The sequence below is a fragment of the Esox lucius genome, chromosome 4, assembly GCF_011004845.1.
Source record: "Esox lucius isolate fEsoLuc1 chromosome 4, fEsoLuc1.pri, whole genome shotgun sequence".
Taxonomy (NCBI): Eukaryota; Metazoa; Chordata; class Actinopteri; order Esociformes; family Esocidae; genus Esox; species Esox lucius.
In genome coordinates, this window is record NC_047572.1 from 24,867,040 (window position 1) to 24,881,464 (window position 14,425).

At 40.0% G+C, this 14,425-nt stretch overlaps 2 protein-coding genes across 2 annotated transcripts; one reads left to right on the forward strand and one right to left on the reverse strand.

Moving 5' to 3' along the window:
- Positions 1-1,931: 1,931 nt before the first annotated feature.
- Positions 1,932-7,244, forward strand: prelid1a (PRELI domain containing 1a). The gene is made up of 6 exons (XM_010898483.3): positions 1,932-2,066; positions 2,897-3,030; positions 4,073-4,298; positions 4,539-4,652; positions 5,095-5,173; positions 5,759-7,244. Exons 2-6 carry the CDS (start codon positions 2,939-2,941, stop codon positions 5,881-5,883), a joined length of 636 nt encoding a protein of 211 aa, XP_010896785.1. The 5' UTR covers positions 1,932-2,066; positions 2,897-2,938; the 3' UTR covers positions 5,884-7,244.
- Positions 7,245-7,493: 249 nt separating this feature from the next.
- Positions 7,494-13,806, reverse strand: mxd3 (MAX dimerization protein 3). The gene is made up of 6 exons (XM_010898484.4): positions 13,627-13,806; positions 12,777-12,882; positions 12,361-12,390; positions 11,737-11,851; positions 10,825-11,032; positions 7,494-10,380 (listed from the first exon to the last, which is right to left on the reverse strand). The coding sequence occupies exons 1-6, from the start codon at positions 13,694-13,696 to the stop codon at positions 10,256-10,258; spliced, it is 654 nt and encodes a 217-aa protein (XP_010896786.1). The 5' UTR covers positions 13,697-13,806; the 3' UTR covers positions 7,494-10,255.
- Positions 13,807-14,425: the final 619 nt, after the last annotated feature.

Sequence of the window (14,425 nt, forward strand, 5' to 3'; positions counted from 1 at the left end):
CACAGCAAATGTTACATGTCACAATGCTCAGCTACTGATACATACGTCACAATGCTCAACTAATGTTGCATCTGTCACTATGGACAACCACTGATACATCCGTTACACTGCTCAGCTTGTGTTACATCGGTCACAATGCTCAGCTAGTGTTACATCCATTACAATGTTCAGCTAGAGTTACATCTGTCACAATGCTCAGCTGGTGTTACATTTTTCACAACGGTCTGATTGCGTTACATCTGTCATGATGCTCAGCTAATATTACATCTGTCACAATGCTCAGATTGTGTTACGTCAGTCACAATGCTCAGCTAGTGTTACGTTTTTTTTACCTCAGTCACAATGGTCGGTCACTGATATATCTGTCATGATGCTCACACAGCGAATGTGACATCTGACAGGATGCTCAGCTAGTGTTACGTTTTTTACGATTGTACACCACTGATACATTTGTCACAATGCTCAGCTAGTTTTAAATCTTTCACGATGCTCAGCTAGTTTTACATCTTTCATGATGCTCAGCTAGTTTTACCTCTTTCACGATGCTCAGCTAGTTCTACATCTCTCACGATGCTCCAGTTGTTGATATTTAAAATCAACCTCTTGCATGGCACAATGTGAAATTTCAAGCTTTTCATTAAGTATAAGAAAGCCCAAAAAAATTATTTAGGATACTCTTTGGAGAGATAAGGATTCAGACATTTTGGAAGACAAACACATCAGCTCTACAACCTCAACAATAAAGTCCAGTTTAAATAAACATTTTCCTAACTGTTAGCCAACATCCCACATGGTTTGAGATAAGTCAAGGAGGGAACATTTTCTTCTCAAATAAAGTCCATCCAGTAAAAGAGGTTAGGTTTATTATGACTGAGAGAAGGATTGTGACCTTTGATCCTGACTCATTGTTTTATGGTACAGTAATGGTCCTAAAGCTTTAATTAGCCAGAGCCAGGAAACTGAACTGCAGCACTGGATCTTCCAAACACTGTGAATGATTGACAATCTGAAATGTATATGCCCATGTAAATCTTCAGCCTTATCAATTTTCCTCAATTAGAATTATGGTTTCATAAAACCATTGTTGTGGTAAAGGAAATGTTCACAATAGTCAGTGAAATGAACAATAGTTAATTTACTTCATTATTAGTTATAAATCTAACATAAAAATAATAAAAAATAGCCTGAGCCATCTATTTTTACGCAACATATCAGGAGGCCCTGTGGAGAAACATCGCCTTCTGTTAATTTTCAATGAAAGAAAAGACGTGAGCCAAAGATCAATAGGGCTGGATGAAAGTTAATTTTGGCTTAACTTAAAGCAAGTTATCCCTACTGGATTGTCTGACAATGGCTCTTCATAGAACTACTAAACTTCTTGTTAACTTTTTTGCTCTCACCATGGTGGCTGATCTTGGCCAGGCATGTGCCCCTATCTTTGGCGTAGGCATTTCTTCACATGCAAATAAAACTTGGAGAGCATGGACACAGTCTTTAGCTGTGGAATATAAAACAAATATATAATTTGTTATTTGGTCTGATATAACACAGCTTTTAGCCATTCAAAATCCAGGGATTGAATCAACAGTTTAAAAAAGGACTCATGGTCCAAGAAATGAAAGAGCTAAATTTTTCTCAAACCCATATTGACAACTTTCGGCTCCAGACATGAAATAGGTACAACAATGGCTTTTTGGATTAAATGTTTATGAGCTCTATAACCAGCAATGTTGTCGAATTATGTATTGGGACAACGACCGTTTTAAGTAATAACACTGAATCTTGGAAGATAGGGCTGAGCTCGACTCCTGGCCTAAGCTAAGTTTGGAATCTTCGGTGACACGGTCATACACTGCCCCCTGGCGGTTCTTCTTTGTATACGCAGAAGTGGGTTTTGGTCTGCTCGCACCGGATATCGTTGTTCTTGACCTTCGGGATCGCAGTGACAGACATACAGTCATTGGTCCGCACCTAACCAATCTGGCATGTAGCTGGAAGGTATAGTCTTCCGAGAAGTAGTGGTAGAAAATGCACATATATCCGTCGTAAATGTTATTGCCATAGAGGTAAGTCGCTTTCTAGTGGAAAGATACGTGAATCTTGTTCTCGGATGAAAATATGTCGAATTAAGTAATTGAAGGCGTTAAATCCCACCCTATGCTAAGCTAGCTATCTTACTCGTAATTTTAGCTTGTAAGCTAACGTGGCACGAGGGACTCGGGGTACTTGTGTACGTGACCATTTTCAGGTTTTGTCAAACTTTCATTAACAATGCGGAACTAGCAATGTTATATGTCCAGAGACATGGAAACAGTTATGTATATTTTGGACGGATAAAACGTTTGCTTGTCAACTTAACTTTAAATCATAGAGAGGTGCAGTGTTAAAGAATTCCCAGGAAGTCTGAGCCATTCCGTTTATGTGATCTATTCCAGAACGAGTACACCTGACTTAGTCATCAAGACCTTGATTAAAGAATTGTGCAGTTGTGCTTGTTTAAGGCCACCAAATTTTGAAACGTTTGGGGTTCCTTGAGGTTTGAAAACCTACGATTTAAATGTAGCACGTTCACACTTCTTGACGTCATTTGATTGACAGCTGTCATTTGAAGGGCAGGAAACCACTATGAAGTGTATTCTTTCAAGTGGTTTTATTTTGGCGATCGTGCATTGTATAATAGTTCAGGTAATATAATTACATTATGTTACAAATAAACAAATGATTGTTATACTCATTTCATGTTATAATAAAGACCAGCGCCTTAGGAACACCATTAATTCATTAGGAACCATAATTAGCTGACATTTTTGCTGAGATCTTAATTTCAAGTTATCCAAGATGAACAAAAAAATGTCTTGCCAATTCATCAATTTAGTCACTTCTAATCTTCTAACAGGTATTTGCCAAGGCAACGAAGATAATCTTTTTTCTGGGAACAATGGTGAAATACTTTGCTTGCGTGGGGCTTCTGAGAAGTTCTTGGGACCAAGTCTGCATGGCTTTCTGGCAGCGATACCCCAATCCCTACAGGTAAGGAAGTTACCTTGCTTGTGGAGTAAGAGCCTGCCCAAAAAACAAGAGGTTAGTTGTGCAACTGGACCTCAAAATTGGTATTACATTGCATTCCCAGTGGTATTAAGAAGTTTATTAAAGCTGTGAAAGGCCTACACTACTCAACACCACATACACAGTTATAACGACTAGGTATAGTAATTCAAACAGTGACATTGCTTCTTAGGGAGTAGCACCGGAAATGCGTGTGAGATATGTACTCTTGACAGTAACTGCCTGTTTTGGCAACAGATTATAGTTTACTGTATATCTTTCTCGGCGGTTGTGATGGTATGGGTGTCGTTTGCATCATGGAGCAGTGCCCCAAAAAAGTATGAAATCTGAAGATTTGGTGGTACCACCCCAAAACAAATCCAACAAGGATGTTGTCCCTCTTGTCTCATGCACCAGTGACCTGCTTGGTCAGCTAATTATCACTATCAGGCAACGTGCTGCTGCAGATGGGAAGTAGAACGATTAACATCAACACCCATGTTTGGTTATGGCTTTTCATGCAATATTTTCGAGGGCACCGCACATCACCAAACAAATATGCCTTCTGCCTTCTCACTGGGGTTTTCAGCAGTTTGCATCGGCCAAGTCTGGGACCCTGTGAAGTCAAGTGACATGTGTTAATGATTTCGCTGTCACTGCTCTTAAAGGGGAAGTTCATCCTGGATCCACATTTGGGTGAAATAACACTCACCTTGAGTTATTCTTGAAGGCCCGTAGAGAAGCCATTGTTCACCTCTGTCCCAGCCTGGAATTAGCATTATTAGCATTTTCCAAATTCATGAATTTAAACTGTGCATCCTGAGCAACAAAAGCTTCATGTGCGTTCTGGCTTGTATCTAAACAAGGAAAGGCTAGCATAAATCCACGCAATGTGCTTTAGGCAGTCAACACACTAAGATGCATAGCCAAATGATGACACCATTATTCTGCCTGTTTTCACCCACAATTTCGTCAGTACTCAGTTACTGTGTCTGCCATACACTAATCAACCATCACTTCCCTCCAGTAACCATGTTCTGACGGAGGACATCATTTTCCGGGAGGTAACCCATGGTAACTGTCTGGTCTCACGACGACTGCTGACCAAAACAAACCGTGCCCCTCGCTGGATGGAGAAGTACCTACCTGTTACTATGGCGAGACTAGCTTACATCATTGAGGATTCCATTGTGGATCCCCAGGCCCGAACAATGACCACGCTCACATGGAACATCAGCCACGCACGCATGATGGTATGTGGAACCCACTGGGATTTGAATCGTGACTGTTATGGCTCGCCATTGGTAAAGTCCAGACTGAAGTTGAAGAGGGTCTGCCAAATGACTAAAATGTCTGTTCAAGTTGTTGTATAAAACACATATTTTTATTCTCTAGTCTTGTACCCAGGTGTTAAATTGCTCTTCAGATTCGCTGGTCTATATATAATTTACTGCATTCTGAATAACCTGTGGTTATGTCTGGTTCCCGTTCAGTCGGTTGAGGAGCGTTGTGAGTACAGAATGAACCCTGATAACCCTAGCTGGACGGAGATTAACAGGGAAGCTTGGATCTCATCCAACCTTTATGGGCTCTCCAGAGCTGTACAGGTGTGTATTTGTCTTTGTGTCTGTCAATGTTGCTTGTGCATGCACAACGCAGTCAGCAGTAGAAAGGGCAGGATAAAACTTAGCTAACCAAAGGATAAAGCTATTTGGGTTTACCAGTTTGACCATTACCTAACCCTGTTTAGTTCAAATCATGCTGTTGGTGTCTGAAATGCGCTGGGTTAGAGAGACTCAAATCCCTGAGCATGTGTGCCAAAGATAAAGAGAAAAAACACGTCTATCAATTTGACAAGCGACAGAGTTAAGATTATTTCAAGCAAATTAAGATCCATTTCGGAAGCAGTTTGCCACACACAAATAGCCTTTGGACTGGAAAGTGATCTACCGGGCTGGGGGAGTGGGAAAACCTCCAACGGGTAGTTGATGTGGTCAGAGTCTTTTATTAATTATCCTTCATCATCACTCATCTTTGTTCGTATTGCAGGAGTTTGGATTGGCCCGTTTCAAGACCAGTGTTACAAAGACCATGAAAGGTTTTGAATATGTCCTGGCCAAAATGCAAGGTGAGAGGGCTGTTAGTCCAGGTTAATCATTATTTATTATGCTTTAGATTCAATCCAGGTCTTTGTTACACTTGGTGCTGAGCCTTCAATAATAGGGAACAGTAATCTGTAATTAGATGTAATAAATCTTTCCATGAGGGAGGGCCCAGGGGTTCAAAACAGATTTGCTTGAAAATGTATTAGCAACAAGTTACTCAGAGGATTTGATAGAGGAGGACAATATTTGGTCTTGGTTGTGACAGTAATGAAAACGTATTTTTATGTACAAATGAATAATCAAATAGCTGGCGTTTTTCATGTTAGTTAGTGGTGCTATGGCTGCTGCTACTGGTGGAGAAGACTAGGGCAGAGTGGTGCCAGTGAAATTTAGATCTCTAAGCACGGCCCCTGTACCCCTCAGCGTGCTGATACTGACCGAAGGACCGATTGATGCCAGTGACTTAGTGCATTGACCCAGCCAATCACAGTAACCTGAAATTCCAAGACTTTTGCAGCGCTAGCTGTCCTTACGATCTCACTCATGTTCTGACCACCATGTTCTCACTGTCTTGTTTCTGTCACTCTCTCCATGTCTGTCTCTCGCAGGTGAGACCCCATCCAGGACACTGGCGGAGCATGCCACAGATAGGGCCAGGGAGACTGCACTGGCAGCTAAAGAGAAGGCCAAAGACCTGGCCTCACAGGCTCAGAAGAAACAGCAGTTTGTCTGATCTAGCGCTGGTACTGACGGAACGTTTATTTCCTACCCTATTCCCCAAGGGCCTTGTCCAAAGTACTGTCCTATAAAGGAATTAGGGTATAATTCAGCACATGTATTGTTTCAAATACTATAAAATAATGTTTGATTCTAGAGCTGGGATTGGTTGAGATTGTCTTGCGCAAGCGATAGAAAATGGCTTTGGGTCGGATCTTAACAACACCCCGAAATGTTCACATGCAGGTCGTCTGTGGTGTAGCGATAATAATTATATACCATTTAGGAGACCCTTTAAAGTGAAGCCTTTGGATCCCCGCAGTCCAAAGGGGATCCAAGCACCATGCTTCACCAAACGAGCTGCACAAGATCTCAGCCTAGCCTGTCTTTCACATGCAAGAGACTGGGTCATGCCTCCACAAAGGACTAAGGGGTTCCAGTTATGTTTACACCTGGCTGGTTTAGCGACATACATGAATAGTTTCAGTTCCAATACTACATTCCTACTGAAGCTACGGCCTAGCAAGTCAGATCTTCCACTGGTACGTGGTCTGGGGTCCAGTTGGCATGTTCTCCACTAATGATTAAGATTAGGATTTGAGGTAGTGCCACCGCTCCCTACCATTTCCTCCTTTTAAGGGTCTGTGTCCCAACCACACCATTTTCCCTATATAGCACCCTCTTCAGGTATGTTTTAACTTAGACTAATTGTCCCTTGACCAAAGTAGTGCACTACATTGTGACGTGGGTGCTATTTGGGATGCAGGCCCCGTCTGTGCCCATTTGTGTGGTCTTTTAACCTCCTGTGTCTTTTCTAAGTCTTTTTCATTACAGTCAACAAGGTTTCCGAAAGTATTCACCCCGCCTGTGATTCCTTTGCTAGGTCTAGTGGTTCTCGGTAGAGGATGACGTTTTACATGTTGATTTACTTTTGTCTCGGGCTTGTTTGTTCATCGCTTAATCAAATGTTTTGTTTCTGCTAGCGAGACCATTTTCTAACCTAAATCAGCTAAATCTAAAATATAATGTACACTTAATCTTGTTTCATCACACTGGCATTTTATATTTGATTTATAATATTTCATTGCTTCAAATTGAAGTTATTACCAGAGTGAGGAGTCCGTTATTTGCAGTCGTTGTTTGAAAGAGATTGTTCTGGACTAGAGCCCTGGTCAATTTTCTTGCCATTGGGAAAAAACAGGATTTCTGTGGATATTAGTGTTTGTATGTATGTTTGAAGAAATGTAATTTAAGTCAAATCAAACCTTTAAGCTAAAATGCTACATTTTACTTTAACAGTCAGTACAAATTATGAATGTGATTTTTGAGCAGCAGTACCGGCTTGTTGATGAAGATCAATAAATATTTTCTACTGGATAATTTTGTCATGGTTTCAATTAAATTCTTAGCAATAACAAGTCACAGAACATGGATCCTAGGATCAGGCCGCTGTGGTAAAACATCTGGCATTGGCACTTCAACTCTTAGTGTTTTTGTATATGGAAAGTGTACTTTTTATGATTGTCAGATGTTGGTTTTCCAAGACACTTATTTTTAAGTCGCTCTGGATAAGAGCATCTGGTAAATGACTAAAATGTATACCTAAGACTCCAGATGTGATTAGTATTAAATACATAAGATATTTATTCATACAAAAGGCATACATACACTAGTATAAACATGCTACATAATGACTCGGAGGAGATAGAAAGATTGGTGAATGCATACAGATATACAGTAAATAGACATTACAAGGTCATAAGGCATCATTGACAGGTGTTCACATCCTGAAGAATGTGTTGCACCTCAGGGCCCAGTTGTGTACAGCTATCTACCTGGATTGGGTAGGATTAAATGCCTGCAAATAATTTAAAAGATTAATCATTGACTTCAATGGGGACTATTCTACTCAATTGTGTCCAATTCAATTGTTGAAAACTGGCTATATATCTTGAAAAACTGGGCCCAGAGGATCAAATGCACAGTAACTTTACAATATTGGTATTATTAAGCTAGTTGCATTATTTTCGTAACGCCACGCCTCCAAATCTCGTGACATTGACTAAGCCTGCCGTGCATCCGAGGCTACAGCTGCATACATGTAAATTGCAAGTGCTGTATTGCATATTAAAATAATTGTTTTTGCACAAACATAGAAAACTTTCAGAACCCGGTGGCTTCTGTTGCATGCATGATCATGGTCTAGCCTATCAAGTAATGCATATTCAATATTCAATTTGCATATTAAATGCATTAAATCAAGTTTGAAGGTATTCAAGTTCATACTAGTCATTGTCAATGTTTACAGAAGATTACTGCATTTCCTATATTTAACCATTTCTGTGTTAAATTGTTGCATCTAGTGAAATGGTTGAGAAAAGTAATCAAGAGCACAATTTAAAAGTCTGGTACAAATGTCCAAGCAAAAAATATGCAAACTGAATTGGGTACTTTACCACAGATTTAGGACAGATTTAGGAATAGGGATTCAATCACAGTGCAGGATGCAAGCACTGCAGCTTTCAGTTCAAAGTGGTTTCTGATTAAGCTAACAGACAAGAAACAGAAAAGTGCCTTTTAAAAATTGCAACGCCTGTAACATGCAATCATACTGAATCTACTCTCGGACTATCGAGACAGCTCAAAGTGAAATCTGAATTAATATTATTTTTAGTGCAAAATTAAAATAATCCTAAATTGTGTCCAGGGATCCGCAATAATGTGTTAAAGTCAGGGGTGAGTTTCATAAAACAAGATAATCTTTAGTACTGTACATTGGTAGACAATGGAAAAACAATGAGCTTAATGGAAAAAATGCTCACCCCAGTTCACTAAAATAACTATTCAGTGATATTACCCACAACCCTTTTCAGATATAAGGAGTGCATTCTAAATGGAATCCTAAACCTTATAGGACACAACTGTTGTCCGGAGTGTTGTCGGTCCGGGTCAAAGGTAGGCCCCATACAGTGAAGAGGGTTCCATTTAGAACATAGAAGTGCCGTGTGGAGGGGTTTGTGCAACAACAAAAAAGTTTAAATAAGAATAAAAGGAAAGATTTTCAGTTACATTAATAATAGATAAGAAACTAAGTGCCTGCTGTACATCATGAAATACATTATAAAATACCTGAAGTTAAGATGATTAGCTGAGGGGAAAGGCAGAAGTTTTTAAGGCGGGATTTTTCATTATAGTGATTACATACTACCAAGAAGTCCTTTTGAAAACCCACTGTAAACACCTTTTCGACAAACAAAATCAACTGTTTAACAGATTCTATCAATTTTTTAAAGTGAGGCAAGTGAGCCAATGAAAATAACAAAATAGCGAACATGTATTTAACAATACCATAGCGACCCTAGTTTAATCCTTACTTACCTTGCCATAATCCCATTGGTGCCAAAAGTCAAACACCATACTTTAAAGCTTGTCCTGGCCTGGTCTGATGTCTACATAATACATAAAGAGGACTTTCTGCAGTATTTCTTCACTTGATGTTGACATTTACACTTGTGTAAATGTGTACATTTCTGGTGGTATGTGAAGAGAGACATCTGATTAACAGTAAATCAACCATGTGTGACTGTTAACTGGTGTCTTTATAATGCTGGTGAACACTGACTAGTTTTCTTGAGCACCTAGTCAACCCATATATTAGGGTTGAATTTTTTTTCCTGGGGTGTGTTCAGTTGAGCAGAACGGCGTGCAGTGCTTAATTTACCAGAAACGGTACGGTTTTTGAACCATTTCCGTACAAACCGTCACGCAACTTCTGAATCAAACTAAACACACCCTACCTGGTTCAATTTCAAGTTAATGATAAATCGATGACAAGTGACTGCAGTTTAATTGAGCACCTATTGATTGAGCACCTATAGTTCTGTGTTGAAATACTGTTTCCTTTGGAGGTCATGAATACTCTGAAGTAAGACAATATCTCATTTGAAGTAAAAAAAAAAAAAAAAAAAATGCTTTTATGGTAGCTAGACTGTTCTTCAGTCAGATGTTTGACTGACAAAAATGTGCTCATATTTTTTGCAAAATATCATTTTAAAAATACATTCAGCTCCTAATTAGAGCAGAATGAGAACACGTTAGACAATAAAGTGATGACTTTGTTGCAGATGTTTGTAGGCCTGTTCCTGCACAGTAATGTTGTTGTGTTGTTGCTGATTTGTTGTTGTGCTGTTGTTACTCCTCCTCTTTTGTCCTTTTTTTTTGTCCTTTTTTTGGAATGTTCTTCCTCCTGTGTGTGCCCATTGTCTTGCTTCATGTGGCGTCGCCTGGCGCTCGTCCCTGAATCGGCTGTGTAGGCGGAATAGCTGCGCTAGCTGAAGTAAGACAGTGGTGTGTCCTTCCAGGGCTGTGTGTTTTCCAGCAGTAGTGGGTCATAGCCAGGTCCGGTCAGGGCTGCTGGAGTAACAGTGATCTGTGCCTGCATGGGGCATCATCCCCAGTCCTTCACAGTCCAGACAATCGAACACTATACTCTCCACGTCCACCTCCACGTCCTCTGCAAAAAAACATCAACACGGCAGGTTAACAAAGATAATCTGCATTCTCAATCAATCACATTTATTTATAAAGCCCTTTTTACAACAGCAGTTGTCACAAAGTGCTTTACAGAGACACCCGGCCTTAAACCCCAAGGAGCAAACAACAGTAGTGTTGGATTTCAGTGGCTAGGAAAAACTCCCTAAGAAGGCCGAATTTTAGGAAGAAACCTAGAGAGGACCCAGGCTCAGAGGGGAGACCAGTCCTCTTCTGGCTGTGCCAGATGACTGAAAAAGGGAACTCGGTGCAGTAGCAATTCGTATATGCTGAAATTTGCAGGCAACATCAGTGTTTTTTTTAACTGTCCTTCAGCCAACAGAACCTAATCATCCTTACAACCGTCTGCCACCACGTGTCGTTAGAAGAGAGTCACAAAAGCAGTGTCTGGATGAAAGAGTCTCACCTCTGTCTGAGTCTGACCTCTCGGAGGAGGACATGGCTGCTGACCCCAGGCTGTCGTTCCTCATTCTTTCCGAGACACTGGCATTTCCCCCCGGCCCAACCAGAGCGCCACGGCCCTGTAGGTTCTCCAGCCTGACCCTCAGCTCCTTCTGCTCCCAGCGCAGACGGCCCTTCAACTGCTCTGCTCTCTCATCCTGCTCCTGCAGCTTCTGGTATGGGGGGGGCAGATAGAGCACTAAATATAGCACAGCAAAGGGATCACTTCTGTACACTGGACCCTGGGACACCAAAAACCTCCAACTGGTTCCTCCTCTCACTGTGACATGTGACAGAGCCCACCATAGCAGCTTCCTGGGTTATGGGTTTTACTGGGGGGTGAGGAGTTATAGTGTGATGTTAAGAGTTCCAGATTGGGATTAAAGGTTATAGTAGGGGGATAGGGGTTCTAGTTTGGGGTTAAGGGTTATAGTAGAGCGTTAGGGGCTATAGATAGGGGTTAGGGGTTATAGGTTAGATTGGGGTTAGGGGTTATAGTGGAGTGTTAGGGGCTCTAGATAGGGGTTAGGGCTTATAGTAGAGAGTTAGGGGTTATAGGTTAGATTGGGGTTAGGGCTTATAGTAGAGAGTTAGGGGCTCTAGATAGGGGTTAGGGGTTATAGTAGAGTGTTAGGGGCTCTAGATAGGGGTTAGGGGTTATAGGTTAGATTGGGGTTATGGGTTATAGTAGAGAGTTAGGGGCTCTAGATAGGGGTTAGGGGTTATAGGTTAGATTGGGGTTAGGGGTTATAGTAGAGAGTTAGGGGCTCCAGATAGGGGTTAGGGGTTCTAGTCAAGGGACAGCGGATCTAGATTTTGGTTAGGCTTTATAGTAGGGCATTAGGGGTTCTCAATTGGGGTTAGGGGTTATAGGTACCTTGATATGTGACTGGGCCCGTCTTAGTAGGTTGAGGGTGGTGTTCCTCATGGAGTCAGATGATAAAGGGACCTGCTGCTTTAGCTGTTCCAGGTTGTGCCTCAACTGAGCCCGTCTGTTAAAGCAGCCACAACATTATTAATAATTACCCTTTCTGTTACAACAACAGCAATGTTAATAATGACCCTTTCTGTTAAAGCAGCAACAACATTATTAATAATTACCTTGTTACAACAACAGCAATGTGATAATGACCCAATCTTTTATAACAACATTATTAATAACAACCCTGTGCATTAAAACAACATCATCAATAATCATCATTAATAATCTGTTAAATCCACAATGACACTATCAGGGATCACAACTGTTACAGCAAAAAACATTAATAATGATAACTTCTGATAACAATGACAACTCTATAATGATCACACCTGTTACAACAAGACAATAATAACACTAGTAATGTATGTTATAACACAATAAAACAAATATTTTTTTAGTTGCATATATCTGTGTTTTAAGTAAAATTTAGATTGAAGCAAGCTCAAAATATAGCAATGAAAATATAAACAGTGGTTATTAAAGGAAACATTTAATAGGACTGGTAGAATGTTGCTTTACCTGTGCTTCTCCAGCTCATTGTGGACAGATCTGTCAACACAATTATAGTTATTAATAGATTATAAGTACTACACAAAACAAATGTTAATGATTTTATGGAAATATATCACAATGTCTGTTTGAGTTCTGTATCCTATTTGTAACTTCCTTTAACCAGGCTAGTAATTTAAGAACAAATTCTCATTCAAAAATGAAATAAAATCACAGCTGCAAATCACAACCACTAAAACAAAGCATCTGTTTCAGTTCAGTGCGAACAAATGCTGACCCAGTCATATGACTAGTTCTTGTCAAGTACAACAAGTTTCATAGTGCCGCACCCAAAATGTAGAATGTCAGACAGACAGTGTCCCAAATTCCACCCTATAATCTTTATAATGGACCCACCCGGCCATGAATAGAATATATGTAATCACCTGTTACTACCAGAAGCCAGCAGCTTCTTGTTCTTCTGCTTTATCTTCTTATCACAATCTCCTTGACTGGAGATGGGCAACACTGATGCATAGCCGTGCTCTGCTTCTATATAGAAAACAGAAGACTGACTTATTTTACACATGGTAATAATTGACAGGCTTAATTAACCAATCATTGTAGTTGTACACAGATAAAGATTTTGGGTGTTAGCTGTTGCATAGCTGTGTTGTGTCTTAAACATCTGCTGACATATGACGAATTCATACTACAAGCTGAACAGTAATATTATATATATAATGAGGGAAGGGACGGAAATATGATAGTAAACACAAATAAAGATTTTAGGAGGCCGAAGAAGAAAGTAAGTGTATTCTGTTATTCCCATCAAGTGTCACTGTCAGCTTCTGATGCTCAGCGGAGGTTTTGTTTTCGGGTTTTGGCGCCATCCCCGCAATTTGATCACAGAAAATCACATATTTACGTTTTTCGCGACAGATGGTTGCAAATAACAATATTGGAAGATGTTGATTTAGAACATCTTCGTGATAGTAATCCCCTTTCATTGAAAAAGTGTGCCGCTGCCCGGCTACATTTTCAAACAGCTCTGGACTTGGCGCCTTTGCATACAATGATGATTCCCGTATCTAGGTCATATATGAGTCAAATATGAAACGCCGAATAAAACATACACACTTCACTTCTTATTACATGGAAGGTTTACTAAATAACCACGACATGAAAATACAATTTATAAAGGTTATCTGCAATTAATGAATATTCGCTGTTTGTGTACGTTTTGTTATTGTGTTCCTTAGCTGGTTGACAAGTGACGTTGACAGAGAAACCTACCTCGTTCTCTTCGCTCCAGGAATTCTGCAGCTTGCAGAAGTACCTCAATATTGCAAGGGTTCGTGTCCATTGTAAATAGCTGTAAAAGAGGTAACTAAATATACCCAAACAATGTGATCGCAAACACAGAATGCTGCAAGACTACGCGCTTCGACTGCACTACACCAAGAAGTAATCAGCTTTTGGCTACGTAATTTACGTCACCATTCGAGTACCCCTCCCTTGTTTTTAAGCAGCCTCGGTCCGAGAGCGCGCGACTTTGACTTTGAATTACAACAGCCTAGTAGCGAACTGATCCACTAAATATTTGTAGTAACCTTCGTCGTCCGTCGTCCGATAATTACTGAGACCTTACCGAGACTATAATTATTGAGACGTTGTACCGTTGCATATTTAACTTGAACGAAAGATATCTGAACCTATGACCGGACCGTATTATTTCCTAATAAAATAGTTGTGTATTTAAACCTGTAATAATTGCTCGTCAGTCTAGGTCAGGACAACGTCTCAGGTACAATTATCTGTGCATGGTGATAACTAGAGATATTACTTATTTAAATGTACATTGATTTTAATGGTGCTACAACATTCTGTACGAATTAATGATCTTTACACTATATGTCTTGAAATCAACATTTTTACGATTACCCTCGAAATGACATGTTGACTAGCATGTATGAATGCATACCACATTCTAATTTGTTATCTTTAAATTGAGATATTAGAGTACAATTTGTGTTCCATTAGGGATTATTGTAAATCCATAATAGTTTAGGTAGAAATATACATAATTTCAATT

Excerpts from the sequence above, each read along its gene's own strand:
- prelid1a (XM_010898483.3), top strand. The coding sequence starts at position 2,939 with ATGGTGAAATACTTTGCTTGCGTGGGGCTTCTGAGAAGTTCTTGGGAC. Across the intron at positions 3,031-4,072 it reads CGATACCCCAATCCCTACAG|TAACCATGTTCTGACGGAGG; the intron begins GTAAGGAAGTTA and ends ACTTCCCTCCAG. Across the intron at positions 4,299-4,538 it reads TCAGCCACGCACGCATGATG|TCGGTTGAGGAGCGTTGTGA; the intron begins GTATGTGGAACC and ends GTTCCCGTTCAG.
- mxd3 (XM_010898484.4), bottom strand. The coding sequence starts at position 13,696 with ATGGACACGAACCCTTGCAATATTGAGGTACTTCTGCAAGCTGCAGAA. Across the intron at positions 12,883-13,626 it reads CCTGGAGCGAAGAGAACGAG|AAGCAGAGCACGGCTATGCA; the intron begins GTAGGTTTCTCT and ends TTTTCTATATAG. Across the intron at positions 12,391-12,776 it reads CTGGCTTCTGGTAGTAACAG|ATCTGTCCACAATGAGCTGG; the intron begins GTGATTACATAT and ends TTGTGTTGACAG.